The sequence below is a fragment of the Mastigoproctus giganteus genome, chromosome 1, assembly GCF_048544385.1.
Source record: "Mastigoproctus giganteus isolate SK-2022 chromosome 1, ASM4854438v1, whole genome shotgun sequence".
NCBI classification, from domain to species: Eukaryota; Metazoa; Arthropoda; class Arachnida; order Uropygi; family Thelyphonidae; genus Mastigoproctus; species Mastigoproctus giganteus.
Genome location: NC_143575.1, coordinates 37,816,406 through 37,829,554, shown reverse-complemented (window position 1 = coordinate 37,829,554; position 13,149 = coordinate 37,816,406). Strand labels below are relative to the sequence as shown.

General features: G+C 39.8%; 1 protein-coding gene across 2 annotated transcripts in view; it reads left to right on the top strand.

Moving 5' to 3' along the window:
- LOC150090712 (diuretic hormone receptor-like) overlaps nucleotides 1-13,149 on the top strand; it is a 212,473-nt gene that overhangs the window by 108,731 nt on the left and 90,593 nt on the right. For both annotated transcript variants that reach the window (XM_090379588.1, XM_090379597.1), the window contains exon 4: nucleotides 10,319-10,416. In XM_090379588.1, the coding sequence (XP_090235714.1) occupies nucleotides 10,319-10,416 (98 nt within the window). The remainder of the gene's footprint in view (nucleotides 1-10,318; nucleotides 10,417-13,149) is intronic.

Below are 13,149 nucleotides of genomic sequence, written 5' to 3'. Positions count from 1 at the left end.
TTTGACGATGGCAGTGGAACGAGAAGAAGCGTAATTCTACAGCTTCTTTTTAAGAGGGCCAGGAGAAGCATATAAGAAAGTGAATGGAGAACCGGATCAGACGTTTTTCTTTCTGCTCGCCGTGCTTCTGGCAAAAAAGAGTTTTGTTTACTATTTGAAGTTTTCTAAGTCAATTCAAAGCTCAATGTAAGATAAGCCGCGATGAGAAGGAAAAAGCGAAGTACGTCGGCTTATTTAGAACTTTAACTTTCTGTTGGATTTATTGAAAATATGGGAGGAATGCCGTGTTCTTCAAGGAATTTAGCGATTTTAAAATTTTAGGGGAGTGCACTCCAAAAATATGAAAGATTACCAAAGTAAATGCGCAAATATTACAAAGCCCAGCGAGTGGTCAGAGGTAGAGGTTGTTGACAACAAAATCATCTGGAAAAGTCACATCATGGTGGCATCTGAAGTATTTAAAAATTGACGATATTATGTGCTCTTTGGATTGCAATAAGTTCCCTCCTTTCTAGGAACGAGGCACCAGGTTTGGGGGAAGAACAAATTAGTTAATCCCGAAGAGACGATAGTTGAACAGCTGCCAATTAGCGGTTTCTTGATTTCCTCTCAAATGAAGTTTATTGTGTGGAGTGGCGAAGAAAACAGAAATAAATTTCCTTTTATTTTGTAGAAGGCCGAGACCAGAAGAATTTTTAAAGGCTGCCGGATTTTCAGCGCCACAGTGGACAGTGCAATTTTTGTGTTATCTTACTGGCGCGAACCCATAATCTCTTTACTTGTTGCTGACCGTGGCCGGATTGATGCCAACTCTTCTGATAACGTAAAAATGGATTTTGCTTCACTCTTGGACACGTAAAAAGCGCGCGATATAAAAAAGAAGGGGAGGGAGGGGGTCGCAGAACTGGAAAGTCAATAAAATGTCAAGAAAAAATAAGTTTTTTAAGGAACGTGGTTCTAACTGTCATCGAACCCCTGCCAAGCTAAGAACCAAGTGTCACTTTGTCTTCTTTTATCGGTGGGCCGCTGACAATTATCTCCGCGTTGGCACTGAGTCTCGGGGGAAATCTTTTTCTCTAGAATTGCAGTGTCGACAGTTATTAATTGAAACGAACGGCTTTTGTGAGGGAAAAATGTCATTACCACGTGATTATATATAAAAAAAAAACACTATCCGTTGAGATTTTTTGAAACAAAAAAGTATTGCTTGTTCTCGGATACCTGCCTTAACTTATTTGGAGAGAGATGCGTCATCAGCCAATGTCTTCAGAATGTTCTGGGGAACCGCAGCTCATTCTGCGACTATAGGAAAGTAATTAACATCCGGGATTTCAGCTTTTTTAAAAAAAGAAAAAGCTTTTGTTCGCCATGTAAGTCCACGTAGCGCGGAGGAACTTCTTGAAAATCTAAAAACACTTACGATAAAAGCTCTCTGACGGAAGGTGAAAAGATTTCGCGATAGGAAAGCGATGAGTCTTTGCTTTAAAAAAAAAAAAGTCGAAACAGAGAGAAACACGAAGTATTTTTTAAAAGCTCTCGTCAACAAATGAATAATTTTGTTTCTGTTGCAGACGATATTTCCAAGTTCTGTTGTTCAGAGGTTATCGCTATTTCCAGTAGGTGGCGACACCTGGTATTTTTAATTTTCGACCGCGTCCCGCCTAATTTCCCGTCTTCTCTTCCACACAAAAGCAAACACGTGAGATTTCCCGAGTCTTAAGAGCTCTTTTTCAGCTTGGGGATCGTCATTACGACCTCCCACCGTAAACAAACTTGATCCGAACAGCTGTTTGCAAAATTAATACGGCGATGGATAATGAACCTTCTGCTCCATAATTAGTTTAATTAATTGCTTCCACGGATCATAATTATGCCGCATCCGGATGGCAAAGAAAGACAGATTCAGAAAGTCGCTTTAAAAAGTTATCGACTTCTACCATCTCGCATCCTGCCAAATGCGTTATTGTGTTTAGGAGACAGAGAGAGTGAAGAGTGAAAAGTGGGTTGAATGGTGCAGAATATCAAGAGAATTACCATTAATTATTACATTGGATGGATCACCTGTCTTTCCAATGTTTTTATTCCACGCATTGCTACAGATAACGCTTGTACAGTGGTTGACAATAGATGGGTTGTGTTTATTGTTACAGCCACAAAGGAGCGTGCATTTTTAATACCTCTGGAAGGGGGTGATCACATTATCACTCCATTTATAATTTATAGCGTGTTCTGAATAAGACGAGGCGGTTTTGATCTGTCTGTTTGTTGCGAATGCTGTTTCAACGAAGATGTTTAATGCGAAGATGGTGACACGCGCGGGATTGGTTCTTCTTCTGAACACAGCGAAGATCTGGATGCTGGGAAGTAAGGCAGAGGAGGAAATGGCGACCACTTTTACTTTCAGCCCTTTTTTATAACAAATTTAAATGGCGGTAGAAATTAAAACATCTTAATTTAATTTTCAAATTTACGTATTAATTAAATACTACTCTTTTAAATTCATGGCGAATTTATCTGTGAAATTTGACCCCTGTATATGATTATTAGAAATCTAACGAACCGAAAGCTGTCATTTGTGGTAGGCACATTATGGAGATGATGCCTACAACTTCAGTTCAAAAAAGTCATCACCAGGGGAGCGTGAGTGCTGATGTTATGGTTGGGATAACGATGGACAAAGCTGGTTGATGTGTTTTCTTCCTTGTACCACACGTTCAAACCACTAAACGATAGTTCGATGGTGTTCCTCTGGTGGGGACTCGAGTACTAATAGTTTTATAGGATTCGTGCCGTGCATAGTCTCTGTGGTGTGTTTCAGAAGTAAGAACATATCCGTCAGTTGTTAATGTGGAATAAATTAATGGATTTATGGCAGACCAGATGGGAAAGTGGTGATGTTGGAGCTGTGACGAGGAAATATATTCCCCAGGTGAACTATGCATTGTCAAAAACCATGGCATCTTGGTTTATGCCTTCTATGTATACTTCTTTTTTGTTAACAGGACATGGCTCACTTAGGGCCAAATTATATGAGAGAGGATTGGAGAAAGATCTTTTCTGTACATGTGACGAACAGGAGACTTGGATGCATGTAATTTTTTTATGTCAGGAGTATGAAGACCAAAGGCAGACTTTGATGGCACATATTCCTGGCTTATCGTTTGATACAGTACATTTACTTATTGCAAATCGTGACTGTTTTAATTCATTTCAGGAGTTTCCAGCTGCTGATTTTGCAAGAATTGTTCTCAGAGCCTCTCTTTGAGAGGCAATCCTGGTGACTGGATTGTCTTCATGGAGTGTCACTATTTGTTTCTACCACTGGCTAGCAGCTGGTGTGCTGGACCTGATTCATGGTGTTGCGTCTGGTGCTCTGCTTAGTTGTCGTTTGTGCTGCAATCATGAATACTCCCTTCTAGATTCTGGGGTGCTGGACCTGATTCATTGCGTCGGGTCTGGTGCTCTAAAGGTTCTATTATCCATGGCGTATAGTTGGAGATTTGCTGGACACTACCTTTATTGGGTTTGGAGGTTCCAGTGCATGTGGAACAGCAAATATTCAGTTGAACTGTGATTTTTGAAGTTTATAGTTGTGCCATCCAGACTATTGAATATTATTGTTGTTTTATTATATGTTTTTTTTCCCCTGCTGGCTCCCTGGTATGGGCAGCCCTGGGAGCGGGATTGCTGGCACTCACTGGTATTTCACTACCTCCAGTGGGTGCGGGATTTCATGCGCGAATTGCGCTACAGTGAAATCAGACTCAGGTAATTTAACATACTTTTTCAGGACTGCTTTGTAAAGACTATATACAAGTTCTCAAGGTAGATTTGGGCTTATGCCTGGGAGCTACCCTGATTAAAGAACACACACACACACATACACGAGTGTTTAATGATATGTCAGAGCATCTAATTATATGTAAATATATCTTGTATATAAATCATGTATATACTTTTATGTACATAATCTTGAGACCATATTGTGTGTAATTAATTAATTAATGAATGAAGAAAGTTGTTAATATTTAGAGTGAAAGAAGATGGATTGAATTTTACGTTTATTGATAATGACTATTGCCTTTTTATTGGTTTGGATACCAAATTTGACATTTGATGTATTCATCATTCGCTGCTGATACATTTGAATTACCTTTATTACCATTACAGCAAAATAACTTACAAAGTTCTTTTGGAATGCTAGATAGGAGATCCACGTGCCAGGAGTGAAACGTGTCACGGATGATGCGTTAGAAATTCATCCGGTCGTTGACGGGAATCGAACCCAGAACTCAAATGATGAGAGGTAGTGAAACCACTATTCTGTTGTATACTGTACATAATACAAATCGCCATATACAGCGCCTCACGGCTATAACTAAGCCTTCACACGAAAAGTTCACACCCTTCAGTGCTACAAGTTTACAAGAAAAGATCTTGTCAATATAATAATAATAAGAAGAAGATTCTTTATTAACATAAATTTTATACAATAGTGATTCCTTACACAGAAAGCCAGAGGAATCTTACAATTTGTTATTTATACAAGTGATTTTGTTTTATAAATAAAGATGATAAACGCTAAAGTAGTGAAATATTAAAAAAACGGTATTATTAAAATAAATGTGATCTTTGTTTGTAAGGTGCAAAGATAAACGCAGGTACTCAGACTTTACAAAACCCTTCACGGCACTAAGCCAGGGGTTAGCAAGCGACAGAGATATCGTCTCGCCGGAAATGTAACATAGGATGAATGAACAACGTAGAGCAGATTATATTCAGTTAAAAATAAAACTCAATAATAATAATACATCAAATTAAAATAACACTGGATAGTTTTCTTGAATTCAAGTTTCTCTGAAATTCTTGCCGAGCCGGAGCGATCCTACATCAGTTGATGGTTGTGGAATAGATTAGACAACACTGACTAACAACGTTTGAGAGCAATATATAAACAAAAATACATAAGATCGCAATATAGTGTGTTAGGAAGTAACACACACACACACACGAGTTGGCTTTTCATTACAAACACTCCCTTGTGTACGAATGGACTGGTCTGTGACGCTGTTGAAGGCTCAAAGTCGGGATCGGCTGATAGCTTGTGTTTTACACACATGGAGATCAGTTTTTGAGTGTCTGCGAGGAGGAATGGATCGGCGACGAGACCTTTCCGAGTTCCAACGTGGAATTGATTGTGGGAGCAAGACGTGCTGATGTCAGTATCACAGTAACAGCCAACACGGTTACGTGCTCTCGTTCTGCGGTATAACAAGTCTACCGTGACTGGCTCAACAGCGGTAGAACAACCAGCCAAAGGTTACACGTGGGACAGACTCGTGTGGTCGATGCCCGCGGTGAGCGTCGTGTCTCGTCTTGTAACACAACAGCGACGCAGCACAGTGGCCCAGCTAACAACCCAGGACAATGTAGGAACAGCAAGACCAATGTCCAAATGGGCTTTTTGTATATTCTGTCTAGCGGGGGTTTCTCTCAACTAAGCACATGGACACGTCAGCACTGGATTGCCTGCTCTGTTGGATCCATTTCTAACTCTATTATGATCGGCGTATCCGCATTCAGTTGGAGAAAGTAACATGAGGCAATGCACCTGGATGCACTGTTGGTTTACGGCTGGCTAGAGGCGGTGGTTTTATTGCTTGGGGCTGTTTTCGTGGCATGCCCTGGGTACTCTGATCATTGATTACAATTGATTTGATGAGAAAGCCTACCTTTCTGTTGTCGCCAACCAAGTACACCATTCATGATGCCGGTCTATCCAGACAACGCTCCATGCCACAAGGCCCGGCAGATTGCTAACTAGTTTGAAGAACATGGCAATGAAATCTCCGTTCTTCCAGGGCTGCCAAACTCAGCCGATTTCAACCAAATTGAGCATGTTAGGGACCTACTGGAAAAGGATATTCGATGCTACGACCATGCACCCGACAATGTGTAGGCATTACTGGACACATTTTGCAATGCATGGGTAGCACTGCCACAGGACAACCTGCAACCTTGAGTCCATGCCAAGACGTTTACGGGCAAAGGTGGCCTCACGAAGTATTAAACAGGTGTTGCTAATGCAATGCTAACTCAGTGTATACAACAATTTATCAGGAAGAAATAAAAGTATTATATTGGTTGACGTTCTTCAAAGTGAAAGACAACAGCGAGGAGACTTGTATGGAAAGGGTCCAGTCCATTCGTCTTTAGCTTTTTAATCTTACTCTCGCAGCTATCATGCAAGCAAGAACATTCTTGTTCTGATATTTTAATATACACTCTCGTCAGGAAACACCTGTAAGTATGAGGGAAAGGAAATCTGCTGTAACTCAAGAAAATCAATGCCAAGAAAAGATGGTTCAAAAAATCTGAGATCAAACATTTGCCTCGTTTGAACAAGACTATCGTCCGGAACTGAATATTTATATCATTTAACATTGTGTTTTAATATTCAAACAGCTCATCAAATTCAAAAAGCCCCTTGTTTCTCACATTGGCTTCACTGGAGACAAACTGTGGATTGGGATAGTTTATTTGTATTCTTTCTTTCATTTTATATTGTAATATCCGCGCATTAATATTTAATGTGAATATTCAAGCGTGGAACTGTTGTTATGGTTTGCTCTGTCAACCAGCGATTATTCATCACTATGGCATATCCGTAATTAGACTTTGAAGTGGAACTATTAGCACAGTTTGGTAATCAGAAAGTTGTAAATAGTCTTTAGGTTGCCTGGAGACTTCCTCCGCTGATACTTAGATCCGCAACGTGAATGCCTGCGTTCCAGGAGCAGCCTATCATGTACAGTGATTGCAGGTTTAAGTTACTTCAGAGGAGAAATGCTTTGTGGTTGTCTGGCTTAAACGGAATATGAGATCGACAACCGCAAATGTGATCAATCTTATGTAATCCTCAAGGCTTATGGGGACAAATCGACGCTCTCGAAAATGACAATACGAGGGGGATTACAATAAAATTAAAAAATAAATTTAAAATAAAATTAAATGTCGTTAGACTAGCATCATTTTTCTATACATTCCAGCAGTTTGTTTGTTTGATAAGAATCGAACTCAAAACACCAACTTATTGGTGATATGTACGATAAACAGAAACTGGTGCAGCACCAACGAAACATAATGAAAATTACGAATATGATGTTTTATGGGAAATTAGATTTTCCCTTCTTCGGCATTAGTCAGCGAGCACTATTGCTTGCGCAACTCCTGTTTTACTAGATTGCGCAACATTTGGATGTTGCGCTATCGAAACTTGGTGAAACAGTGGCTCGGTGATTACCCGTTACCTTAGGGAATTGGTTCGCTTGAGTCAACTACTTCTACCATCAATCTGGAGATTGTCTTCGAATAGTGTATGAATGGATCGGCCTCGAACTCCATCGAAGGCAAAAGATTGTGGAAAAACGCAATTCCTTCATCCATATCCTGTGTTAACACTGCTGTTCACTTTAGATGGCGCAATTAAAATGGTTTGTGCAGTTTCGCCTTAATGGGTATGGTTAACTTGAAAAAGCTGGCTGAATACTACTTCAAAATAAAATGTTTATTGTAAAATCTTAATTTCCGCTGCCCATTTTGTCTTTCTCAATAAGGTCAGCAACAAAAATATATATTAAAAAAAAGTAATAATAAAATAAAGTGAAAAGTGATTGCAAGTAAACTACTGCGCGTTGTTCAAGAAACTAAATATCTATAATAACAAATAGAAACTAATGGACTGCTTTGAACAAAGGCTGTCACACTAGCGAAATGGCAGGAAGTGTGTATTTTTAGCAGGAAAGTGATGAGGGTCTAGCTGGATGTCAGCTCTGCAGTGCTAAATACTGGTGGTGAGATCAGTAATTTGACACCGTACGCTGAATTCTCTTCATCGAATTTAATTGGATTTGTAGATTCAGTAGACTTGCTGAATCTACAAATCCAATTAAAACAGAAACGAAATACCAAAATTAATTCCTCGCTCAACTTTCAGTGAATGGAGTATATTGTGCTGGAATCGGCAGGTGCAACTGACAATCCATAACTACTTTTACATAAAAGAAAGAGCTGCTCGATAAACCAGGGACTGCGTCAGGCTTAGCAGGTATTTCGACCAGATGGCCGTGCTCGAAAGTTAAATTCCGATGGTAAGCATTTTTAACACGATTGGAGTAAGATTATATTAAAATAAAAATACAGCGTTTGTATTCAGAGACGCTTGTCGATTGCTTGTTGCAACTGAAGCATTTTTCAATATACACGCTTTATTTTTATCTTAACGGAACAGTCCAAATTTTGTCAACAGCTGGAAAACTTTGCTACATGGCAGCTGGGTTAATTTTTTTAAAAAACGATTGGTTTTTAGCATCTAGTGTGCAATCCCAGATTTATGACGACACATTTTATCTTTTTAGATAACTCCACCGCAAAAATCTTAGGAGGACTTTAGCTGCCATCCAGTATGGTGGCCTATCCAGGAAAATCGAGACATCGTTGTACAGAAGAGAATAACGAGGAGAGGGACCGTCCTGCGAACAAATGCACGAATATTTTTGCTGTAAGATGTGAAAAGCTATTTAACACGCTTAAAATATGAGTCGGCAGTAATTTACCATCGAACAAAAAATTCAGCCATTCTCCCAGATGATATTTCTTTCCCAACGACTCCAGAAGAGTTAATGTTTTTTCCCCAACTTGAACATGAGGATTTATAGCTGCCCAGTATGCATAATTAGCGTGTCCATTTCATTTGAAAACTGCCTCATCATACCAGAATTTGATTAACAAAATTTCCGGTCATTTGCTATAGTAGGTGACCAAAAAATCTGGCGTGAATCTAGAATCCAGCTCTAACGTCATTCTTATAGAGTTTGTTTGTCTTTCATTCACTGGAAAGTCATCGTCAGGACTTCTTAGAATGGCTTCCCTTAGATTTTCAGTATTAGCTTGGTTTGTGATCTGCTACATTTCAAACGATCTGACCTACTACCCACTTCTGTTCATGAACCCACTTCTGGTAAAACCGGCCTAGGCCCGGTTTTACCAGGAGTGGGTTCATGAACGACGAACAATGGCACGTCGATAATGCGTAGAAACACCCTAATAAGGCGTGTGAACTTGTGGTTAACGCAACTCCGTGTTTCGTAACTTCATCATCGACTTTCATGCCTTGAATGGGACTTAATTAGTGATTCCCGTACTTGCGTAAGGTCTCGTAAGCTCAGTGAAGTTTCTGGGAAAATGGGCTGTGACGGTCGAATCGTCTGAAAGTATTAGTTTACTAGGCAAGCTCTGTGAGGGTATGCATTATCATCCCATTACAAAGCACTAAGAATGGAGAGCTCATCTCGATACATTAGAGCCGTGACAGTTTCTCATAAACACATCTGCATGACCATTGACACTGATTCCAGCCCATACCATTAACAGCCACTTCTAGTTCCCCGTTCCCTGCAGATGAAAATGCTTCAAAAATTCAGTTGAAGATTGATGCATCTATAAAGAGCACCATGGCTCATTGCTCCTGCGTTCAGCCTACATGCGATCTGCACTAATTCCGACAAGTTTGTTTACACACACACACACACACACACACACACACACACACACACACACACACACACACACGAGGGATGAAGGGAATATACACAGTTGGTAAATTAAAGACTCCTCTCACAGAAACCCCTATAAACGATATGTCCAGATACCAGCCCCTGTTTAAAATCAGCATGCTCTGGTGCAGTTTTCCACGCTGTAAAGTCTTCGTGATGACCTCCAGTTAGGGCTAGATAAGAGCCACCTTGAGTAAAGGTAACTTGAGGATGGCCTCGGAGTGGTTTTCGAAACATTGTTTGTTTTGGAACTGGTTCCACCGTTTGCTTACAAACGTTTTGAGTTACATTTAGGCATCTGGCTACTTCGGCTTGTTTTATTCTTCTTTCATTCTCCGTATTGTTCTCCACCTCAAAGCATTGTCCAAACGGTATATTTGCGACATTTTAAGATGGCGCTCTCGAAACGAGACAAACGAAAAATACAGAAGCTAAAAAAAAGGCCGATTTTTATCTGACCGTTGCATGTTGTAACAGGTTTTGTACACGTGTTTGAGCTGACTGGTTCTAGGCGCGTGACTGCTAAATATGACGGTGTTCTTGTATTTTCTCTATCTTGTAAACCATTTTAAACCCTTTGACCATATGTGCCCCCCCCGAGTATAAAGACACCATTTTTATTTATTTATTTTGTGCGAAACTTTGTTTATTGAGTCAGATAGTCATTGTTTTATATCTTTTATTATTATTATTTTTTATGACAGAAAATGCCAGCCGAGAATGTCTTGACAACGGCACGTGGGCTTCTAGATCCGACTACTCCCAATGCCATCCTCTTATGCAAGAGGATGAATCTTTACAGGTGAGTGAAGCAGTCTCCTATGTATATTTATGAAACTTTCTGAAAAAAAAAAAAAAAACTCGTGTTGTTATAGATTTTTTAATGATTCTCGTTCTCTAATAAATACTAGCGAACTCCACTCATTCCTAACAATAGAAAAGGATAATGCATGAAAACCCACCCTACTTTAGGTAGAAAGGGATGAAGATTAACAGTTCTCTCTCTCTCTCTCTCTCTCCGCTCCTTGTTTGTTTGACATTCTTTTGCCGGCTGTCATGCTAAGAAAGATCACTCCAAGATTCGTGGCACGACATCGATAAAAATCCTTCATTTATTTTAAAGCGGAGAATTTGAAAATTTCTTCGTGTCGGGAGAGATTCTGGAAATTCCTCCTTATCAGCGTTCCTCGCAGTCGGAAGAATTCTAACGAGTCTCGATGTCAGCCCCTTTGTTTCAAAATTCTTGGTCTGTCAAATAGCGCTGTGACGCCGCCAGATTTCTTTACTTATTCCTCCTGCTCATCTCCCTTCGCTCCTGTCTCATGCAAATTAAAAGAAAAGAAACGTTTCCTTTTCAGGAATGTCTCATTTTGCATCTCGTCTCTTAGATACCAGCTGCACTATCGTGACAATAAAAAATGTCCGTCTGGAATCTCTCATTCACTTCGTAACTGTCTTTTCTTTAATTGAAGCTCCTTAGCCATCATTCAGCACCAGTTCATCTCTGACTAACATTCTTAACTATTTATTTCTTTTTTCCATCCCTTTTAACTCCCGTTGCTCTCTTTCTTAATATATCTGTCTGTTCTGTTATTGCCAGGACACAACTGTATCATTTTCGCCTTGGGCTACTGCTTTTACAGACAAAATAAATGTGTGAAACTTCCTGTTGTTATCACTAAATCAGCATGTTCCTTGTTTGGAATATAAATTGGTACATATCAGAGTCTAGAATTACCTCTTGTGGTACTGTTTGGCCGCAATTTGGTTATATTTTGGCGAATTCAGCGCGGTGAATAATAAAATTAACCATGAAATGTAGTGTATAGCATATAAGACCACCTTGTGCTGTTTATTATATCTGTCGAAGCGTGTGTGTTCACGAGCCGATTTTGAATGTGTGCGGACTGTAAAATACGCAGGAAGTCTTTCCCCACCTCAAGGGGAAACCCTACTCCCTCCGCCTGAAATCGGCTAACTAGAGTCCTGGTTGAAGAGACCTTTATGAATTCCTCTATCTCTGATCCGACTCGAATTCGGTCTTCTCCAAACGAATGACAAGCGGCAGAACCATTATACTATCCCTGAAGATTCGAACCCAAGTTCCAGGCCAACGTTCAAGGCTTCCAATCTCTTATCCCACAAACGAACCAGCCTTAGAACAAATAATAAATAAATAGTATTTTGGAAGACGAGGTCTGTGCTTTGATTTCCGACAGTAGGTGACCAACCGAGAGGTAGATTTATGTTTGCGCAAATACTTTTAGTAATACGCGTCAATACGTTTTTTGTATTTAGTGTAGATATATACTGATCGTATTTTAGTAATGACTGATGAACAAAAGGATTGTTTTGAAACGAACAAACGCGAAAGCGTACAGTAACGTGCTATTAACCTTGAGGAATGTCACGGATTAATGGTAGTGGAACGAAGGACGCAAGTGCAGCTGCCAAGGTCGCAGAGAGTGTCTCTGTATGTCCGAAACTATTAGCACGAGCATAAATCATAATTTCCAAGTTATCTGCATGTTTGCTGTAATTAAAATAACATTTCGCTCGCTGCAGCGTTACTGTAACCGCCACAGTTATTGACTCCCCTTTATTGGCATTATAGAATGTGGAAAACGAACAGAGACGTCCACCGACATAGAATAATACGTAGACAATGTTTTTACCTGACTCATCTTCGCTGTAAACAGCCCACTTAAGTCCGTCCAGACTGCCAACAACAACTTTTGATGTCTTCTTTGGAATTGCAATTACTCCGAGCGCTGTCGTCTGTGTAGACCGAATTGCGTACTGAGCGGGACATAAACAGGGCGCGAGATGAAACAGTAATCTCGGATCGTGCACTGAAACGGCAGGATGGCAACCGTACGCGTGAATAATCTTACTAATAGTGAAATAGCGAAGCGGATATGGAACTGCATATGAAATTCAGCGAACTGGAAAATCAGTATTGTGGATGGACAATGTTGATGTATAATAATAGAATGACAACAACAGAAAGGTGTACGATGTTAGGGGAAGCTTTATAATTGTTATTCCACACATTTCTTATTGATTTTTGTTTGTGAGGACCACGTAATTTGATAAGTTGACACTAAGAAGTTCGTAGGAATGAAATTTACGTTACGTCTAGTGATTTGCTTCAGTCTTAGCCTAAAAATCCCTTTATCTTTAAAAAGTGGACAAGAGCAAAAGCAGCTCTTGTCCAAGGATATAAATTAAATAATAGAACAGCCTAATGATGGAGATTTAGTACATAATAATATAAATATTGAAGTTTCAGAGCGAAAATGAGAAAATAAGAACACAGCGAAAGCCATATTAGAGCAGAAGATGGTCAGTGGGACTCAATATCCGTCTATATCATGTAAGATATTAAACGAAGAATGTCTGTCGATGCATTTTTGTCTTTATTCTTTGCACTTTTTTGTGTCTTTCATATGATACGGTATCAGCGGGTGCCTCGGAGTCATGGGACTTCTCTTATTGTCGATAGAGAAGCTTCCGAGTCCGACTCAAATGGATG